The 19,208-nt window shown below is 58.9% G+C and overlaps 1 protein-coding gene across 3 annotated transcripts in view; it reads right to left on the bottom strand.

The window, feature by feature from the left end:
* The window catches only part of TBC1D22A (TBC1 domain family member 22A), a 296,923-nt gene that overhangs the window by 268,968 nt on the left and 8,747 nt on the right, over nt 1-19,208 (bottom strand). For all 3 annotated transcript variants that reach the window (XM_004775436.3, XM_013047255.2, XM_013047256.2), the window contains 3 exons: nt 9,499-9,555; nt 8,212-8,549; nt 3,063-3,239 (listed from right to left, as the gene is read on the bottom strand). In XM_004775436.3, coding sequence (XP_004775493.1) covers nt 3,063-3,239; nt 8,212-8,549; nt 9,499-9,555 — 572 coding nt within the window. The remainder of the gene's footprint in view (nt 1-3,062; nt 3,240-8,211; nt 8,550-9,498; nt 9,556-19,208) is intronic.

Genomic DNA, 19,208 nt, shown 5'->3' with positions numbered 1-19,208 from the left:
AGGCTCATGACAGAGCACAAGCTAAACAAAGAAAAACAGCTCTCCGCCGACGAGATGACATTCAGCAGGTAGAATCATTTCTGTGGGCACTTCTCACATCAGTGATTTGCTTCTCCAACATTGGCAAATATTTGCCACTTATGTCTTTTATGTAATGTGGAGATAATATATTCCACTGTCTTCCAAGGCTATCTTAAATGCCTTATAAAAACAGGCAATTTACTGGCTATGTTTCCTCCTGCCACTAAATACAAATCCAGTAATTGTTTAACTTTGAAAGCTTTTTGGTGTGAGATTTGATACTTAAACAGAATGCCAAAGACAGAAAACACTCGTAATGCCACCGGCCCAACAAAAGAATCTTACTTTTAACTGTTAATCCCTCCTGCCCATGCCTACCCACTTTCCCCACGGGTCTTGAAAGCTTTGTTCTTAAAGAGGATTTCAGTGTCCACGAGTTAGTCCGCTGATGACATCCACAAGAAGACCACGGGGCTCAGCTCCTGACCCAGAACTGCAACTCCTAGCAGCGGATCTTGTCTTCGCCAACTGCCTCCGTGCCCCTGCTGTCGGAGACCGCGCACCTCAACCACCAGAACACATGCAAACCGCCTTGACTCAGCTGTGACCACACAGTGACCATGCGCGTGGTGCTCTGAAAATCAAGGTCAAGGGTAAACAGGCCAACACAAACAAATAGGGCAGACGGCTAGCACTGTTCAGCGCTGACTGTGTGCTGGGCCGCTCCTACGCATTCTATACGCATCTCCTCCCAGGCTCTGCACACGCAGCACGGCTAGCCCCCCGGGACACGAACGAGGACCCCAGAAGCACTCCCAGGCTTGCTCCACTCACAGGGCCAAAGAGCGCTGAACTCTCCGCGCTCCCCACCAGTGGTCGTCCTCAGAACCCCCGCCCTCCCTGCACGCTGGGACCTGGCCTCCCCACACGGCCCCAGGGGTGCCTGTGTGTTGCTGAGGGACATGCTCAAACCCCACGACTAGACTCCCCAAAGCCTGAAGCACCTGACTTCCCAGTGCCGTGGGTGAGATCTCCACTCCAGCTGCTTCCCCCGCCGACCCACATTTCGGGACACCCGATGACCATCACTAGTCTCCAGTGTGGAGCAAGGATCATAGGTCCAAACCCACCGCAGGGACACAAAGTGCGGAAGAGGCCAAGTGCCCGTCGGGAAGGGCGGTAAAGGCGTCCGGAGCAGCCCAGGGCAGCACCGCACAGCCCGTGCGGGCCAGCAGGTGTCTAGCACTAACACGGGAAAAACGCCATGAGGTTTGAAGTGGGAAGCAGAGCAGCATCTCCACATGGAGGGGGGGTAAGCAGACCATATAAATGCACAGACCCCAAAGCGTGTCTCCACACACGACTTCTGAATTACCGCAGGACGACAGTCCCCTCTCCGGGCAGAACGGACAGCTGCCATCTCCAGCAGACATCCATCCTCAGCAGCCACGCACTCCTGACCAGGAGGACCGACCGGCTCTGGGGCCTCTCACCACGATGACAGGCACCACAAACCTCACGGGTGACATTCCTGCCCACACAACCGGCCCGAATCTCACTGGGAGGTCAGGAGACAGCCCCCGCTGAGGGGTGCCGCACCACAGCTGACCTGCCCTCCTCCAAGGCCCCAACACCCAGGGACAAGGGGCACACGGGGACCCCTCAGCTGCCGGGGAGGACGGACCAGGAGACAGACACAGCGGATGTCACTGGGACGACTAGCACAAGGTGAACGTGGGCCGTGAGGCGGTCGGTGCACCGTCTCGCTGGGAAACGGCCTGATTCTGACGACAGTCCTGTCTTATGCGGACAGTGTCTGCGCTTAGATAACACAGGGATGCTCTCGGGGGCCCAGGGATGCAGCGTCTCCAGCGGACTCAAACGGTCCGGGGGAAACACACAGCCACACGAGTGCGCGCGTGCACACACACACACGCACGCACGCACAGTGAAGGTGGGGCAAAGCGCAAACTGCGGGTGAACGGACACAGGAGTCGCCTGTACTACTCTTGCAACTTTTTTCTAAATCTGAGGTTACACCATAAGGAGAAGTTTAGAATGTCACAGGCACCCACCGTCCCCAGAAGACGACGCCCGGAATCACGGGAAGGAGGGAAAGCCAGGCGGGGGACAGGGAGCGCGACATGTTCTACCGGACAGCCGCCGCATGCACGGGCACAACAATCAGGAAAATGAGAATGAAGAAACCTTGGCTAAGAACCCTCTGCGCCCAGAGCAGACGGCAGACCCGGCCCACCCTTCCGCCAGGCCCGGCTCCGCCTCCACCGCGCTCCCCGCGGGCGGCCCATCCGCGTGCCTCGCGTGCCACCTGCTGGCGGAGCGGGGCACTGCACAGCCCGCCCCCACCCCCTCCCACCCACCCCCGCGCCCCGCCCCCTTGCCACCCCTGCCCCTGCCCTCCGCCCCGCGTGATCCCAGGACCGCGGCCACGTCCCACCTCCCGGAGAGCTCCCCCGGCCAGCAAGATGCCCGCGGCAGCATGGCGCTCCACGAGGATGAGGTGTACAGCTTCGAGATCTCCAGCAGGCGGACCTGGAGGTGGGCACCGGCCTCAGAGCCTGGTGGCAGCGCGGCCCCACGGCTACGGTGACCCTGGAGACCCCTGGTGACTGTACCGCCCCCTGCTGGCCTGCCCACCCACGCCCTGCCTTGGCTCCCCAGGTGCCGTCGCACACTCTACACCAAGGAAGGTACGAGGTCAGCAGCACACAGGACCCCAGTCACCAGCTCTGTGCCCCCACGAACACTCAAAAGCAGGGACATCCACGGGTCCGCCCTGCAGGGCCAACCCAGGGCGGCTCCACAAAGCCTAAGGGGTTCAACAGCGGCATTAAGGAAAAGAACAGAAAAGCCAGACCAATGGCGCTGGAAGCCCAAGACCAGCACTCAGCTAACGTAAACCTGAAGGTCAAATGGTCAACTCTGAGACTCGCGGGCAGGACCACACAAACAGACCACCTGACAAAGCACACGGCACGCAGGGGCACAGGCACGCGCGCCCTCCGCCAGCGGGGACTCACCGAGGTCTGTGTTGGGGCCGGCAAGGAGCTGCTTGAACTTGTCGAGCCGCGAGGCCTCTCGTTCACTTAACGCTGAGCTGCTGACGGCACTGGGGTCAGACGTGCCACCCAGGGCAACCGTCACCAAATGTGGAAGAGACTGGGAGCGCTGCAGAGGGACAGTGTCGCTGGCACTTTCTGCGGAGAGAGAGAGCAGGGGGTGAGGACGGCCTCCTGATGCTCCCCGTAAGAAGGCTCCCACGTGCGCCACTTTCTCCTTGTGAATGCCACCATGCCTCAACTGCCCCCCTCCCGTCACGGGACAGCGCAAACCTGGCTTACTGGAGCAATAAAGCAAAACTAGCGAATGCTCAAGAAGTTCACTGGCCCCAGAGCATTACTCACTCGGGAAACGGACATGCCTCACCCAAAAGCAAGTCGACAACCAGAAATGTCCAGACCACCTCGGGGTGCACCCCCGGTCAGGGCTCCCCTGAAGCAGGCCTGCCTGGGGGACACAACGCCAGGACCCGCTGGTGTACAGCAGGGATGACGCTGCCTGTGGGGCCCGCCGGGCGTGAGCACAGAAGGAAGCCACTGAGTCACGTGTGGAAGGACACAAGCCCACAATGGCACAGAGGACTCTGCACCCCTCAGGTCTCCCCAAGCCCTGTGAGGGAGCTGGGCAGGGACCATGACCAAAAGAAAGCACACAAAGCTAGAGCACACAAAAGTGGGGTGGGGGGTGCTAGAGGGAGGGGGTGCCCAGGACCCCCCCCCCCGGGCACCACCTACCACCACACCCAAAGGCCCACGAGCAGGGACATGCAGGCCGAGGTGAAACCCTGCATTAAATCCAGGAACCCGGGCCGGGAAGAGCCACAGGAGAGAGCCCAAGGTCCCACACCCACTCAGAAAAAACTACCAGGGACCAACAAGGGGCCCACAAGCAAAAGGCGGGGACAGGCTGCATGGGCCCAGGTCTAAATCCCCCCAAATGGTCACCTCTTCCAAAACTGGAATTTAGAGTAGAGGGAGAAATGGACTCCAGGAGACGGGACGAGAAACAAACAGGCAGACGAACCGTGCTGGCTCCCGCGTGCTGTCAGACCCCACCAGCTCCCCCCTTCCTGCGACTCACGACCCTAGAAACAGAGCCTGGAAAGGCTTCGCACAGAAACCCTTGGGCTACGGAGGAGCACTGAGGCCCACAGCCTCTGGGCAGAGTCTGGCCCACTTAAGCTTCCAGAAAAGCCTAAAGAAGTGGGTGTGCAGGTGAGAGCAAGCCCAGCCCCTCCTCGGGGCCTCCCCAGCACCTGCACTCGGGGAGGCCCGGGGCTGCGATGCTCAGACCGCCTGCGCCCCGCCCTGGGAATCTGTTACTCCGCTGTGAGTCAGGATTCCTTCCTTCGGAAAGACGATGATGGTAGGAGGGCGGTCCCACGTTCTACCGCGGAACCAAACGGGCTGGGTCTGACTTCTCTGCCGTCTCAGAGAGTATCGGTGTCACTTACTGCGACACGAATGGACCACTTGGTCCCGAGCAGAGCACACATCCAGTCCCCCTCTAAGATGGGACAGGCGGGGTTTGCAAGGCACGCTGATGCCCCTCCCCACCGAAGAGGCACGTCTCCCTGCTACTGTCAACGAAAACACATCAGCGTCCCCGCAGCCAGCGTCGACCCAGGAGCCACTCGCCGCGGCTGGGTCCCCACCAGCAGTGGAGACAGTCCTCCCCAGCCGCGCCCACTGAGCCCTTCGCAGCCTAAGGCACAGCCTCACCATTACGCCAGTGGTGCCCCCGACCAAGCAAAGCGCACCTGACTTGAGGTACACAGGCACAGACTCCTCAGACAGCAAGAAAGTCCGGGGAGCCGGAAGGCAGTGAGCGGGAGGCGCGGGGAGGCGCGGGGAGGCGCGGGGAGGCGCGGGGAGGCCCGCCCGAGCTCCCTCCCTGCAGCTTCCTAGCTTTCAGGCCGCCATCGACCCAGCGCTGGAGGCCAGAGTCGGGGGCAGCTGGCAGGTCCCTTGGACACCGCCACGTGGGGTGACGTGAAACGCAGCGAGCGGGACCGTGAAGATGACAGAGCACCGTTCCTACGAGCCATCACACGGAACAGGCCTGGCCCGGGCCTGAGCCGTGGGGCCGCTGCCGGGACGAGGGTGGGGCAGGACATGTTGGTGAGCGGAGCCCAGTCACCGGGCCCCGGGCTCAGTGACATTCATGTAATGACACGGGACACCAAAGGGAAACAAAGGTAATGGGACATGGTCTCTGCCTTGAGGGAACTTGCAAACCACGCAGACGGGGTGTGCAATCGGGCCCAGCGCAGCCAGCACCTGCCCTCAGCCGGGATGGCCTCCGCTCCTGAACCCGGACCCTCCCCCCCCCTAACCTCAGCCATCACGGCCTTCCTGAAGCCTTCCCTGACAGGCCCCTGGCCCTCAACAAGACAGAACCGGGACTTCTACCCTTGGGTGCTTCTGGGTCCGCCGCTCCAAGGCTCCATCCCACCCACAGAGGAGGAGGACGGGGAGCCCTGCGTCTCCCCACTAGACTGACAGTCAGCAAATCCGCACGGGGCCCAGTCCAGTAAGAACAGGACTGACGTGGTCTTAGGCCAACATCAAGTAAGCCATCCTGGTGAGTAACAAGCCACCCAGAGAACTGAACACAGGCCCAGGATTTCTGCCCACCTCTGCCCACCACCCGCGGGGTCGGCTCCCCGAGAGGCCATTTCGGGCTCCAGAGAGGCCCTCTCCCTCTCAGTCCTGTGCACTGTGGGCTAGAGTCCCCGGGGGGGGGGGGCAGCCCTGGTCTCCACCTACTTCACGCCAGGTACATACTCCCTGCCCCAGATGGGACCATGGGAAAAGTCCTAAAACATGGCCTCGTGCCCCCTCAGGGTGGAATCACCCGCGGAGAGGTCTTGCTCTCCGTGGTGAGGCCAGAGGCTAGCAGCAGGCCCCGGCGTCAGACGCCATGGACTCGAACTCCTGCCCCACCACTCAGCGCGCCGGGTGAGCCACGTGACCTCCCCGTACCCACCCCAGAAGCTTTCTCCTGCGGCGGCCGCAAAGTCGCAGGGTCTGTTCGCTACGAGGGCCTGCGACAGTCCTTGCCCCACAGTGAGCGATGGTAAATGCCAGCAGCAGTCAGGACACGAGTTGCTCCCAAAGGAAAGACGGCTGCCGCGCAGGGGGGAGGAGGCGCAAGACAGACATGGTCGTCCGCCCCCTTCCCCAGCACGAGCCGCTTGGAGCATCCTTCCCCTGGCTTCTATGGGAGGGAGTCACCCCCAAGGCTCCCCACCCGGGCTGGAAGCAGCCCAAGGGCCAAATGCTGGGCGGCCCCCAAGTCCACACACTCAAGTCCTACCCTGGATGGGATGGATCAGGAAGCAGAGCCTCAGGTTCAGAGGAAGTCATGCGGCTGGGGTGCCCCAGTGGGATCGGTGCTCGCGGAGAGTCACAGGACAGCTTGTTTCCCCACAGCTGCAGTCTCCCCACAAGACAGCTTGTTTCCCCTCTGCAGTCTCCCCACATGAGGATACCGTGAGAAGACAGCTGTCTGCACCCTGAAAAGGGCCCTCGACAGAACCCAACCACGTTGGCCGCCTGACCTCAGACTTAGCCTCCAGAACTATGAGACAGAACTTTCTGCTGCTCCCACACCATCGGCCTGCAGTACTCTTGCCACAGCAGCCCCCAGCCTCCCAGAACGAGACTCTGCCCTCAGCCGAGATGGCACACCCCCCCCAACAACCACTCGGATGGTAGGTGCCCCAGCGGCTCTACCCAGGCCCCAGAGGCGGGGGGCACAGCAAAGGGCCAGGGAATTCAGGGCACCGGCACACATGAAGAGGGACGCAGCTGAGGACACTGGCCGGCCAGGGTGCACAGGCAGTGACTGCCTGTGCCGCGTCCGTCTTGGGGATCCTCGACCTACTTGCAGAAGCCCTAACCAGATTTTCATCTTCAAGCTCAAGTACTTTGAGGTTCAGCCTATTTTAGAGAAAAGCAGTTTAGATTCCAATATGAAAACCGGAGGAAGGAACGCATTCACAGCATTCCCCCTACAGAGAAGTGTGACGTTCCCACGTTAGCTCCCGGGAAGGGAGAGGGATGGATGGACGCCAGCTCCGTGCGTCCCAGCAGCACACACTGAGGCAGCATGAGGCTCTCTTCTCCCCTCTGCAAACCAGGGCAAGCCCCCAGCCCTGAGAGACCCTGGGAGAGGGAGTCCGTGCGTCTGCAGCTGCACAGGCCGGGCCCTCTGCCACCATGGCCCACGCCGCCCCCCATCACCTCCCTGACGCTCACGTGTCCCCGCCGCGGAGGGCGTCAGGATGGTCTGACTGAAGATTACGCCCCAGCTCCAGCCTGCTGTGACCACGCCCCACCTGTTTGGACCCACAGCACTTGTCACCTGCCCGCACACCCCAGGCCTCCTTACTGATCGCATGGGCGTCTGTCCCCCCCACCCCACAGAACACACGCTCCAGGCCAGGGACCTCCTTTGGGCACCCCAAGCCCTGAGAACTGTGCCTGACCCATCACAGAGGCTCATCTGCTTTAGGTCACAGAAACCCTCAAAACAAAAAGAGCAAAACTAACAAGCACCGTCTCCAGGAAGGCCACCAAGCACCAGGCATGGGAGTGCAAGACACGCGCTGCTCCCATCCTTGAGTTTATGACCTGAACGCAGTGATTCCACACCCCAGACCCCGCCTGCTAACGACTGGAGAGACGTGGCGGCGGGGGGGAGGGGTGGTCACTGGCAGCTGCCGAAGGAGGGGCAGGCTCTGCGTGTGCAGCTGGCCTGACCCCGCAGCTGGAAATGTCCCACCTGGGACAACCGAGGCACACTTAGAGGGGAGACATGGTCCCCCGGGCCCGGTGCTCACCGTGGCCTCTCACGGCCCACGCACGGAAGCCGCACACCACGCCCCTCCACCTGGAGCGGAGCGGCACTCAGCTGGGAGCACCAAGAAAAGTCCGCGGCTGCCTGGGAAGGCCTGTGGACACGCGGACCCAGCCTCCAGGGCTTCCAAAGGCACGAGCCGCTGCGGCAGGCAGGACAGAACCCCTCTAACCACCCACAGGTAGACCGGACTCGAGCCCCTCTCCCATCAGCCCTGCACGTCGCCTCCTCGGGCCCCCAGCCCACCTGCGGAACAGGACGTGTGGCTCTCGCTGACGGACTTCACCAGCCGGAGGTCACCGCTCGGGACCGGAGGCGGCTCTGCCGAAGGCTTTGGCTTCTGCTCGGGGCCCGGCGCCTCCCGCCGCTTGTGGCGCTCCTGCCGCTCGCTGTGGTTGCGCAGGACGCGGCTGGCCGTCTCCATGACCACGTCGGTGTTCAGGCTCTCGGCCGCCATGGCCAGGAGCCCGTCGTCCTCGCCGGCGTCCCAGGCGTCGCTGGTGTCGCTCTCAAACTCCTGGAAGGTGCTGACTCTCTTGGCCTTCACGGGTGTGCTGGGCGCCTTGGGCGCAGCCTTGAGCAAGCTGCAAAGCAAAGGCACACTTGTCCTCTCAGGGGCCGGCGAGGACGTGCCCGCGACCGGTGGGAAAGGAGCCCCCGGACGAAAGGAGCACCTTCGCGCTCTCCGCGTCACCGGAGAGGACCTGGGCGCCCGGGCGCTCCGCCGGTGACGCGGCTGCCCTCGTCCCGGTCATGCTCTCGGGGCTCTGGGATCGAGTCCCGCAGCGGGCTCCCTGCTCAGCCCTGCTGCTCCCTCTGCCTCCTCCCTCCCCCAACAGCCGCGCGTGCGCTCTCTCTCAAGTAAATAACAAATCTATAAAAAAAAGAGGACTCGTAGAGTTCAGTGGCAGGAAAGAAAGGCTCTCAAGGGGCCGTCCCGCTGAGCAGTCTCTGCTCGGTGACAGAAGCCATTCAGGCGGAACCCCAGCACTGCAGAGTCACGGCCTTCAGAGTCCCCAAACCTGCCATGGGCCGGTGCCCACCGACCTCCGGAGGCGGCCGTGGGGGTGGGGCAGGGCAGGAGCGGCTGTTCCCACCCCCCAGGCCTCTGGCGTCAGGACTCGGACACAGCATCACTAGAACCGGGGCCCCCACAGGGGGTCCAGGAACACCCACCAGCACAGGCCATGCGGCCACACCTCCCTCCTGTGTGCCCGCCTCTGGAGGAGCCCAGACACCAGGCAGAGAGCGCAGTGGAGGGCAAGGAAGCTGAGTGCCGCGCATAGGTCCGGGGCCTGTCCCCACCCCCCGCCAACTAACAGGGTGCCAGGCACATGCTCTCCTGCCCAGGCCACTGCACTCCGGGCTGGGCTTCCTCCTCCGCCATTCTCCATAGGATGAGCCCTGCCAGGCCCTGACACATGTCTCCTCACGGGAAAACTCCTTCCTCCGCTCAGGACTCCCAGGCAGCAGGCGGGTCACCATGGCCCCCAGGAGTGGGCGGAACGCGGCCGGAGCGCAGGCCTCACTTACGTGCCGTGTAGCAGCGGGTCGAAGGGGGGGTGCTGCGCGCCGTACACATGCTGGATGCTGTTTGGAAGGAAAGGAAAACTGGTCAGCTTCTCTCTGGCTTCCTCCGGCACCCGCCACTAACTCGGGGGAGGCACTGGTTCCCAGGAAGCCACACGCCTTGGGGAGCAACTCCCCATCCGCTGAGCGGGTCCGGGGGCCCACCCGGAAGGATGAATGGCGCCGCACAAGCCCACGCCACACGACGGGGCACTCAGCCTGTACAGCAAACGGACCTCAGCCCAGGGAGCCACAGCCCTGACCGCATCGCCTGGACCTCAGGCGCCGCTGGTGAGTGGCCGCTGGGAGCCAGGAGTCCCTGGCATCACTGAGTTCAGGCGGCCTCCACTCTCGGACCGTGTGCCACCGGCAGGACCACAACCTAAGACTGAAATGCCCATCTGGTACCATTTTGTGTACAGACGAAACACAGAATCACAAGAGGAAGATAAACGTATTTTTTAGAAGGCTTAGTGGCTTTATTATACAAGTCTTCTGGGGGCGCCTGAGTGGCTCAGTTGGTTAAGCATCAAGTGATGATCTCAGAGTCCTGGGATTGAGCCCCACGTCGGGTTCCTGCTCACAGTGAGTCTGCTTCTCCCTCTGCCTCTGCTGCTCCTCTGCTCGTGCACCTGCTTTCTCTCTTTCTCCCAAATAAATAAATAAAATCTTTAAAAAATAAATAAATAAATTTAAAAATAAAGACTTCTGCTCATCAGAGTGAACCAAAACAGCCCCTGCGGCAGACAACCACAGCAGTCTGCTGAGCGGGCGCAGCCCACACCTCTTCCTCCGCGGGGCAGCGTCCAGCCGGTGGAGGCCTTGTGACCCAGCACAGCTCGGTCACCACAGTGCTGGCCCTTCCTCATCTGCCTGGAGCACTGGTGTGAGGCCTAGAGGTTCCCAGCCGCCAGGCCACAGTGCGTGAGGAAGGAGCAGGAGATACAAACCATCTGAGAACACAGGCCTGGCGGGAAGACGAAACAGCGCACGGGGTCCCGGGAGGCAGTGCGGCCCCGCAGGTCCAGGCCCCAGCCCCCTCAGATGTGAACCAAGCAAACCCCAGTTCGGTTCAGCCACTAGCGGTGAGGCCTCCTGGTACAGTCCCTGCTCAAGAGACGCCAGCTGGCACCCTCAGCGGGACACCGTCGGGGGGTGAGCGCGGTCAAGCAAATGCGTACATGGAGGCCTTTCGCGCACGGAGGAATGTTTTCACTTTTAAAAGCAGAAGGAAATCCTACCTTTTTCACTAAGCATTACATCATGACTGTGTCCCCATATCACCACCGTTCAATGTGCTTAAATGCATTTATTCACCCAATGTCCATTGCTACACACCAGAAAAGGTACACTCTGTATTAAATTTAAAAACATAATCGTGAGATAGCCACACGAGATACCTCTACACACTTCTCTGCAACTCCTTGGGAATCTATAATTAATTCCAATTGTTAAAAGTTTCTAAAAGTCCTGGGGCACCTGGGTGGCTCAGCAGGTTTAGCCTCTGCCTTCGGCTCAGGTCATGATCTCAGGGTCCTGGGATCGAGCCCCACATCGGGCTCTCTGCTCAGCGGGGAACCTGCTTCTCCCTCTCTCTCTCTCTCTGCCTGCCTCTCTGCCTACCTGTGACCTCTGTCTGTCAAATAAATAAATAAAATCTTTTTTAAAAAATAAAAAAATTAAAGTCCTAAGAATAGAAAAAAATAATTTAGAAAATAAATAAATAAAGTCCTAATAATAGAACAGGCCCAACTCATCGCTGCCTATGCCACCTCCCTGGACAGGACAGCCTTTAATTTCACTCTGACCCGCTGTATAACTACACCATAGTTTGTCTTCCAACGTGAATCGCCACAACACGTACACGCCAAAGGGGGTCCGTCCACAGCAGCATGGTTGGCAGAATAATGGCTAAACATGTTACGTCCTAACCCCAGAACCTGCAAATGTGTCACCTCCCTTGGCAAAGGGGGCTTTGCGGATGCAACCGAAGACACAAGCCCTGAGGGAGCAGCTAGGCTTATCAGGTGGGCACAATCTAATCACAAGTCCTTAAAAGTCCTCCCTCCTTCTAAGAGGGAGCACAACCAGAAAGACTGCTCTGATCAAGGCTACACTGCTGGCTGTGAAGACGGAGAAAGGGGACCACGAGCCAAAGAATGTGGAAAGCCCCTAGAAACTGCAGAGACTAAGGAAATGGCTTCTCCCTAGAATGTCCAGAAAGCCCTGCCGACACCTTCATTTTGGCCCAGCAAGACCCAGGCCAGACTTCTGACCACCTACAACAGAATGGAAGTGATTATAAGCCAAGAGGGCTATGCTGACTTGTCAGAGCAGCAAGAGAAAAACCAGAAGAGAAGAGAATGGTGACAGGCGACAAAGCCGTCGTCCTGGCTTATGGAAGCTTAGAGGTCTCTGTGGTTAAGTCAACCTCACTCTTCTGCGTTACACCGGCCTCTCCTCTGGTGACGCTACTTAAAAAGGTCCCACCCCCAACTGCCATCCTGACTGCTGGAACAAAAACACCACACAGGGGGCAGCTTATAAACAAAGACGTTTATCCCCCCAGTTCTGGAGCCTGGAGGCGCAAGGTCAAGACGGCGGCAGATCCGGTGTCTGGTGAGGGCCTCAGCGGGTGCCTTCTGCTGTGTCCTCACCTGGCGGAAGAGGCAGGGAAGCTCTCTGGGGTCTCTTTTATAAAGGCCCAAATCCCACCGCGGACGGTTCCAGGCTCAGGACCTCCTCACTCCCCGGAGCCCCCACATCCTAACAGCAGCCAGGGCTCCCGGGGAGTTCTGGGAGCACAGGAACACTCGGCCCAGCAGACCTACCGAGACGGTGCGCATCTCCAACTGTGTCCTGGTTCCACACTGCTGCGGTTTTGGTTTTTACTCATAAGCTTTGAGTTACCTAGAATTTATTTTATTTTGCTACAGACTGCAGAAAACTTTTTTAAAAAATAATCCACTGATCCAATGACACTGCTTAAACCCTCTCCTATTCCCTACTGGTCTGCAGACACCATCTTCAATACACATAAGATTATTCTATACTGGGGCATTTTTTTCAGTTTTCCATTCGTGCCTCCGTGCTTGTGCCTGTGGCACAACATTTTAATTACAGAAAACGTTCCCTTTTATATCCTAAAATGTCTGAGCAAAATCTAATGGACCTCGTCTGGCCCCCACTTTGTAGCGGGCGTGGTGAAGAGTACCAGGCAGCCAAAGCCAAGCACACTGGACGCCAAACTCGCAAGAATCTTTAAGTTTACCGATAAAAATTTTAAAAGTGCATTGGTATTTACAACAGTCTAGGAGGGCAGAAACGTGGAACCTGGAATACTTTCAACAGAATAGTCTTCGGCTATGAAACACAGTGCTGGCTCATGCTACAACACGAGGAACCTTGAAAATGTCCCATGACATGGGGGCCGCCAGGCATAAAACAATGCCTATCCTACGATCCCACTGACGTGAAGTGTCTAGAAGGGAGACGGGAGGGAGACTAGTGGGTGCTTGGGGCGGAGGACGGGAGACTGGGTGACAGCAAAGACGACGGGGCTTCTTCTTGGGGGGACAAACATATTCTAACGCTGACCACGGCGATGATGAGCTAAGTCTGTGGAGACACCACACCACTGACTCTGATCGTTAAACCGGGGAATGGTGTTGTACGGGAACTTAAATGGGTGAACTATTATTATATGTGAATCTCAATGAAGATTAAGTTTTTAAAGGCAGCACAGCTTCCGGCTGGCTCCCTTGGGTTCTCTCTTGGAACCCAGCCACCGGGCTCTGAAGAAGCCCCAACTAGCCACGAGGGGAGCCCACATGGAAGCACGAGAGCCAACAGCTTCAGGGGAGGTCCCCGCCGAGGGCCGGCATCAACCGCGACAGGCGTGAGGCAGAAGCCTTCTTCTGATTTCCGTCCCAGCTTCTGAACCGTCCCTGTGACACCATGGAGCAGACACGCGCCATCCCCACTGTCACCAGTCGGGCCCACAGAATCCGGAGAGTCTGGGGTCTGCTGTTGTTGTCATTTGAAAGAGAAAGTATCAGCCCACGGAGGTCAAGCACAACCCCTCTGTAGCATCCCTTTCCAGAAATCTCTTGGAGGCTCCCTTGACCTTGGTAGAAGGTTTCCAGTTTTCAAGAACCAAACAGCCTGGGTAATTGCTTTCAGCTTCAGCTTCCTCGTCCCAGAAATGGGAGTAAGAACTTATAAGAAATGAGACCGTCATACTGGCAGCAGCTTAGCGACCACTGAGTGACCTACGGGCAGCATTCGCCAGTACTGTGCACCTACCCTACTGGCTTGCCCCCTTCTCTTGTGTCTCAGGACGTGAAGACAGCTCCAGACCAGCAGGCAGGGGGTCTCTGCCCTCTCTGTGCAAGGCATCTGCACGAGTCGCACAGCAGCACGGCGCGCTGCGGGCCCCTCACTGCCAGGACGGCGCCGGCACGTTAATTCTTCACAGGCACACCACTTGTGTTTATTGAGCAGAAAATGTTCCAGCAAAGTTCAAGCTCAGACTAAAAGGCATCTCATTTTATCTTATTAAAATTGCATTTTTATCTGGCCTTGCATAGCTGAAAAGAAAAACAGGCTTCAGTGAAAGCCATTTTAAAAGAGTAAGTGGCAACTAACACGCCTACCTCATTCCACATAATGAAACTGTTCTTTAAAAAATACGCTCACCAATAAACTTTTTAATAAATAGTACTGCTTAAAAGCACAACAGTAACTCTTTGCTTTAAAGAGGACCCCAGTGATTCCTTATGGAAAGCAGATACACATGACATGACGGCACTTCCAGGCACATGCCATGAGAAACCCTTGCGTAAGGACACAGGAGACAGGTTCCGCGGTGTCGCAAGCAGGAAGAAAGAAAATTGAAGAAAACCCTTCATACGTTAACAAGTGAAGAATGAATTCACATTATCCATTCGCCCATTATCAGCTGGAACATGAGTATAAGGGAACACTAACCACAGCAAACACAAAAGAAATGCAAGAACCAGGATCGGTAAACTTATAAACACACTGCTGAAGACGAACTTGCGTAGGCCCAGTTTGACATCACTTACAGAAAGTTTTTAGGAAGAGATGATGAAACTATCTATCATGTTGGATACATACACAAGCAGTCAAACTCCTAGCGCGTGACGGCCACAGAAACAAATTCTGAATAGCCAGAGAAGCGGAGGCGTGGGAGGCGGGGACACTGGGTCCAGGGAAGGATGCGGTCGGTGGCTTCAGCTCTGTAACAGCCAAGTGTGGGAACAGTCCCCAGGCCCACCAACGGGCAGCCTAGCCACACACCGGAATGTACTAGCAGGTTCCAACAGGGAACCAAGAGCTGACACCCACTCCCACGTCGATGGAGCCTGAGAACATCACACTCGGTGAAAGAAACCAGTCACGAAGACCATAGTCCTACGATCCAGGCACAGGAATGAGCAAATGTCCAGAACAAGCCAGTCTGCAGAAACAGACAGCAGATGCGGGGCAGCCGGGGCTGGGGAGCAGGGAACGGGGCGTCCCTGCCGGGGAGCCTGGGGTTTCTCTGCGCGCTAAGGCCAATGTTCTAAAATTGACTGTGGCGACGACTGCCCAACTCCGCACACAGACTAAAAACCCTGTACACTTTCCGTGAGCGAGACAGAGGCTGTGCAAATGATGGCCCCAAAGATGCGGAGAGGGAGGGAGGGAGGGAGAAGGCAGGCGGGGGGGGGGGGGGGGCAGGCAGGAAGGGAGGGAGTGTGAGGAGGAGGAAGGGGGGGGAGGGGGAAAGAAGGGAAGCAGCAGGAGGGTCTCCTCCCTGACCCGGTGTCTGGGAAGGCTGCTGGGCCACGGTGGGTGAGCGGGGAGGGGGAAGCAAGGCACACCTTTAAACCTTCGAAGCAGACCCTTAGACACGTCCGAGTCCCCCTCTGCAGCCCTGAACAACGGAAGTCCCTAACGTACCCGCACAGAACCAGACGCTCCAGCAGCTTCCAGTGAAAATGACAGGCATGGATATGGATCACCCCCCAGACCCTGAAACTTCACGATTCACTCGTTGCCAGCAGGCAACAGCGCAGACCATAGCCGCATTCTCTGGGCGGGACAGGTCTCCGTCCTGATGACCGCAAACCGAGCGGCCATGAAGGATTCTCAGACGGAAGAACAAATACACGAGGACTCACGAAGCGCCATGGATCCCCCCTGCGGCCCCCCAGAGGCTCCCATCCAGGTGAGAGGGAGGCGCCAGGACCAAGGACAGCACCGCACGGGGCATGCCAGGGATGGGCAGGGGGAGCGACGCCCCAGGGATGGCGCCCCAAAGAGGACCCCCCCAAGACAGCCCCCAAGTTCTCAACAGAACACACCCCGCCCGCACAAGGCACAGGGAGCCAGCACTGGACCGTCACCACCAGGAAGGGGGAGGCAGGCAACGAACACGGTACAGCTGAGGCTCGCTGCAGGCAGGAGGTGGGAATGAGGGGCACCCCCAGATGGAGGAGGTCACAGGTGAGGACAGACTGGAGACATGGGTCAGCCGGGGGAGGCCCAGAGAAGAGAGATGGGGGCCCCGGAGCAACGACTGCTGGCTCCTCAGGACTCGGCCCCGCTGCCTTTACAGCTCGGGGCAGGCAGAGTGTAATGAACCAGCACGCAAGGCTGCCCGAGGGCACCCGTGATGGCCAAGTGCTTGAGCCTGGCCTTCCCTTGGAGGGCACCCTTCATTCAGCAGACACGGGCTGACCCCTGCTGCGGGCCAGGCTGTCACCGGAGCTGGGGTGCCGCTGGGGAGCAGGGACACAGGGACAGCTGGTCCCTGGCTCCAGCGATGACGGGCGAGCATCCCAACGCGGGTGAGCACAGCAGCGGGAGAAGCAAGAGGGAATCGAGCAGAGTCACGGGCAGAATTCCAGAAGGAAGGAGGAATGTTGCATGGCAAGAAGGCGATTCTCTCTCACATACCCCAGCAAACACTTCTCTGGTTTAACTCACACACACACACACACACACCCGACACCAAGGCCCCGGCTTGGAAACGAAACTGACAGGCCAGGGACCAGGGCGGCTCCGTGTGTCTTGGGGAAAGGCTGGAGTAGCGGGGCTGAAGCAGCCCCGAGGGAGACAGTGAAGCATGAGAGGAAGGAAAAGTATAGGAAAGACACATCCTAAGCATCAAAAAGGAAACTAAGAGCCTAACCCAGCACTTAGGAGATGCTCACCTGCATCTCAGTCGCGGGGCGCCAGCGGGCAGGTCAGGAGCCCCGCCACGGCCGGCAGCCTCCCGGGCCGGGCCCCCAGACTGCGCCGCGCCCCTTCTGTGCTCGACGCACTTCTCTGAAATAGGAACTCAGTTAGCAACGGACTTACCATCAGGCTCGCTCGAACACACCGCGACGTTCCCCGGGTTTATCAAATATTCAGGAGAAGTAAGTTTTCCAAGGGAATTAACTTTGGAGGGTTTCAGAGGAAAATGCATGAAACACCATTATCACCACAGCAAAAACTCCAACGTCCCTCCGCCCACAGCAGAGTCTGGAACTCTCCGCCCGTGGAGGCAACTGCAGGAACAGCTGGCCCCACGGACCTGCGTCCGAGTGTCTCTCGAGCCGTCCCAGCAAAGACAGCTGTGCCACCCCGCCTGGCACTGACGCTCGGCCTGTCCCACCGCTCTCGGCCGTCTAGTGCTCCCACGGGGTCATGAGCTCCCCACAAAAGGGATGGAACTTGCCTCCTGTCGTGCTCCTTGGGACCCCCGAGAGCCCAGCAGAGGCTCAGGCAATCATTGGGTCGATCGGCAAGGTGCCCCACAGACATATCCTGAAATAGATCTTGGAAATGAGCACATTTAGGTCAAGCATTCCTTCACAGGAGAAGAGCACCGTGTGAACGCACAGGGACAGGAGACAGGCTGGTGGCTGTCCAGCGGGGGAGGGGGAGGCAAAACGGGTGAAGACGGGCAGGAGGCACCAACTTAAACAAGTCCCGGGAAAATGATGTGTCCACACGGTGACCATGTGTGGTGACGGAGGTTAAGGACAGGCTTGGTGACCATCTCTGGACACACACACCAAATCATCACGCTACGCGCCCGAAACTCACAACGTTCCACGCCTGCCAGACCCCAACCCAAACAAGAGTGACAGCGGCGTGTTATGGAAAACAGGAGGTGAGAGCAAGAAGCAAGCAAGCTTGGGAATTAGCAAGAAAAGCACGCGGCGTGGTGGCCGGCCACGCCCAAGTCCCTTCCCCTCCATCCTCCTGCCCTCGTCTGGCCTCCAGACACGACGCGCCCAGCCCTCTGACCTCGCTCTCCGACCCCACGCCACCGCACCCCCTTTCCTGCCAGGCCTGTCCGGAGGCTTCTGAGACGGCCACACATTCCTGACCTCCACTCCCCACAGCTTAGGACCCAACCCTGCCTTCTTCCTACTTTATGGGGAACCACGCTCTCTCCTGATGCTCCTGCCCACCTCCCGGTGAAGGGTTCTCTAACAGCTGGCTCTGGGCACCACTGCCAACTCAGCCACACCCTCCCCACTTCGCATGAACGGGGCCACGACAGAAGGCAGCTCTGCCCCAGTGGCCACACTTCACGCCCACTTCTCACGGTGCCCAGCTCCAGGACAACCCCACAGATGAGGCAGAAAGACCGACAAGTGCCCCAAACCTCCTGCACACTTCATACCCTCTGCCACCAGCTGCTCCTGGTGCTCCCTGGGCTGCCCATGTCTGTGGCATCAAAAACCCACCTGCTGTCCCCATCACCCTGGCTCGGGGCTCAGTCTCTCGTTCTGACCAGGTCACCAACCCCTTCCATCGCCTCATCTCCACGAACAGCAATCCAAGAACCCGAGGGCCTCCTTCCCTCCCCCCGAAGCATACCATCCACATTCAGCCGATCTCCAGGTCCCCCGAAACCCTGAACCGTTCCCCACATCTGCACCATCCCCTCTGTCAACGCCTCCCACTGCTGCCTCGGTTGTGGTCTCAGCTCTGCCAGTCTGGGGACAGCTTCACTCTCCAGCTCAAAGTCTGCAAGGTCTTCCTACTGCCCTTGGGGAACAAGTGGAACCTTCCCGATGCCTCTCCCCCTCTCCCCACACCACCACCCTTGCCTGGAGCCAGCGCTGGCCTTCAGCCCCCCCAGCCCCCACCCGCACTCCCCGCAGTCTGACGCCCAACCTCAGCAGTCGGTCCCTGCTGGCAACGCTCTTCTCTCTCCTGCTCGCCTTTTCCTCAGCTGTGCACAGAACACCCCCACAGCCCAGCACAGACCTACAGGCACGGAAGGTCCTTCAAGGTCTGGTTTGAGGTCACCTCCGCCCTCCACCAGCATCTCCCTCCCCCGCCCACGCTGCCCCAGGCTGCCCTGCTGGGGGTCCAGGCCAGCAACTGTGGGACCTGGTGGGCGCACAGAAGGTATCCAATCAATGCTTACTTTGTTACACAAATATTTGAATGATTGAACCTTTTACATGTGAAGGAGTTAAGTTCCACAGGAAAGACAGAAGTTGAGCACCCTCGGACCAGCTCTGCATTTCCCTTGCCTGACCCAAACCCGCAGAGCCGCTGAGAATCAGGTGCATCCATGAAGCCATGTCTGGTAGAGACAAAAAATGCCACGATGGCTCTAGGGACAAAAATTGATCCAAGAGAGAAAACAAAATGGG

The sequence above is a fragment of the Mustela putorius genome, unplaced genomic scaffold (genome assembly GCF_011764305.1).
Source record: "Mustela putorius furo isolate JIRA1106 unplaced genomic scaffold, ASM1176430v1.1 tig00003871_pilon_pilon_pilon, whole genome shotgun sequence".
Classification (NCBI taxonomy): Eukaryota; Metazoa; Chordata; class Mammalia; order Carnivora; family Mustelidae; genus Mustela; species Mustela putorius.
Note: the sequence above shows the minus strand (reverse complement) of the source record. Positions and strands in the feature narration are given on the sequence as shown.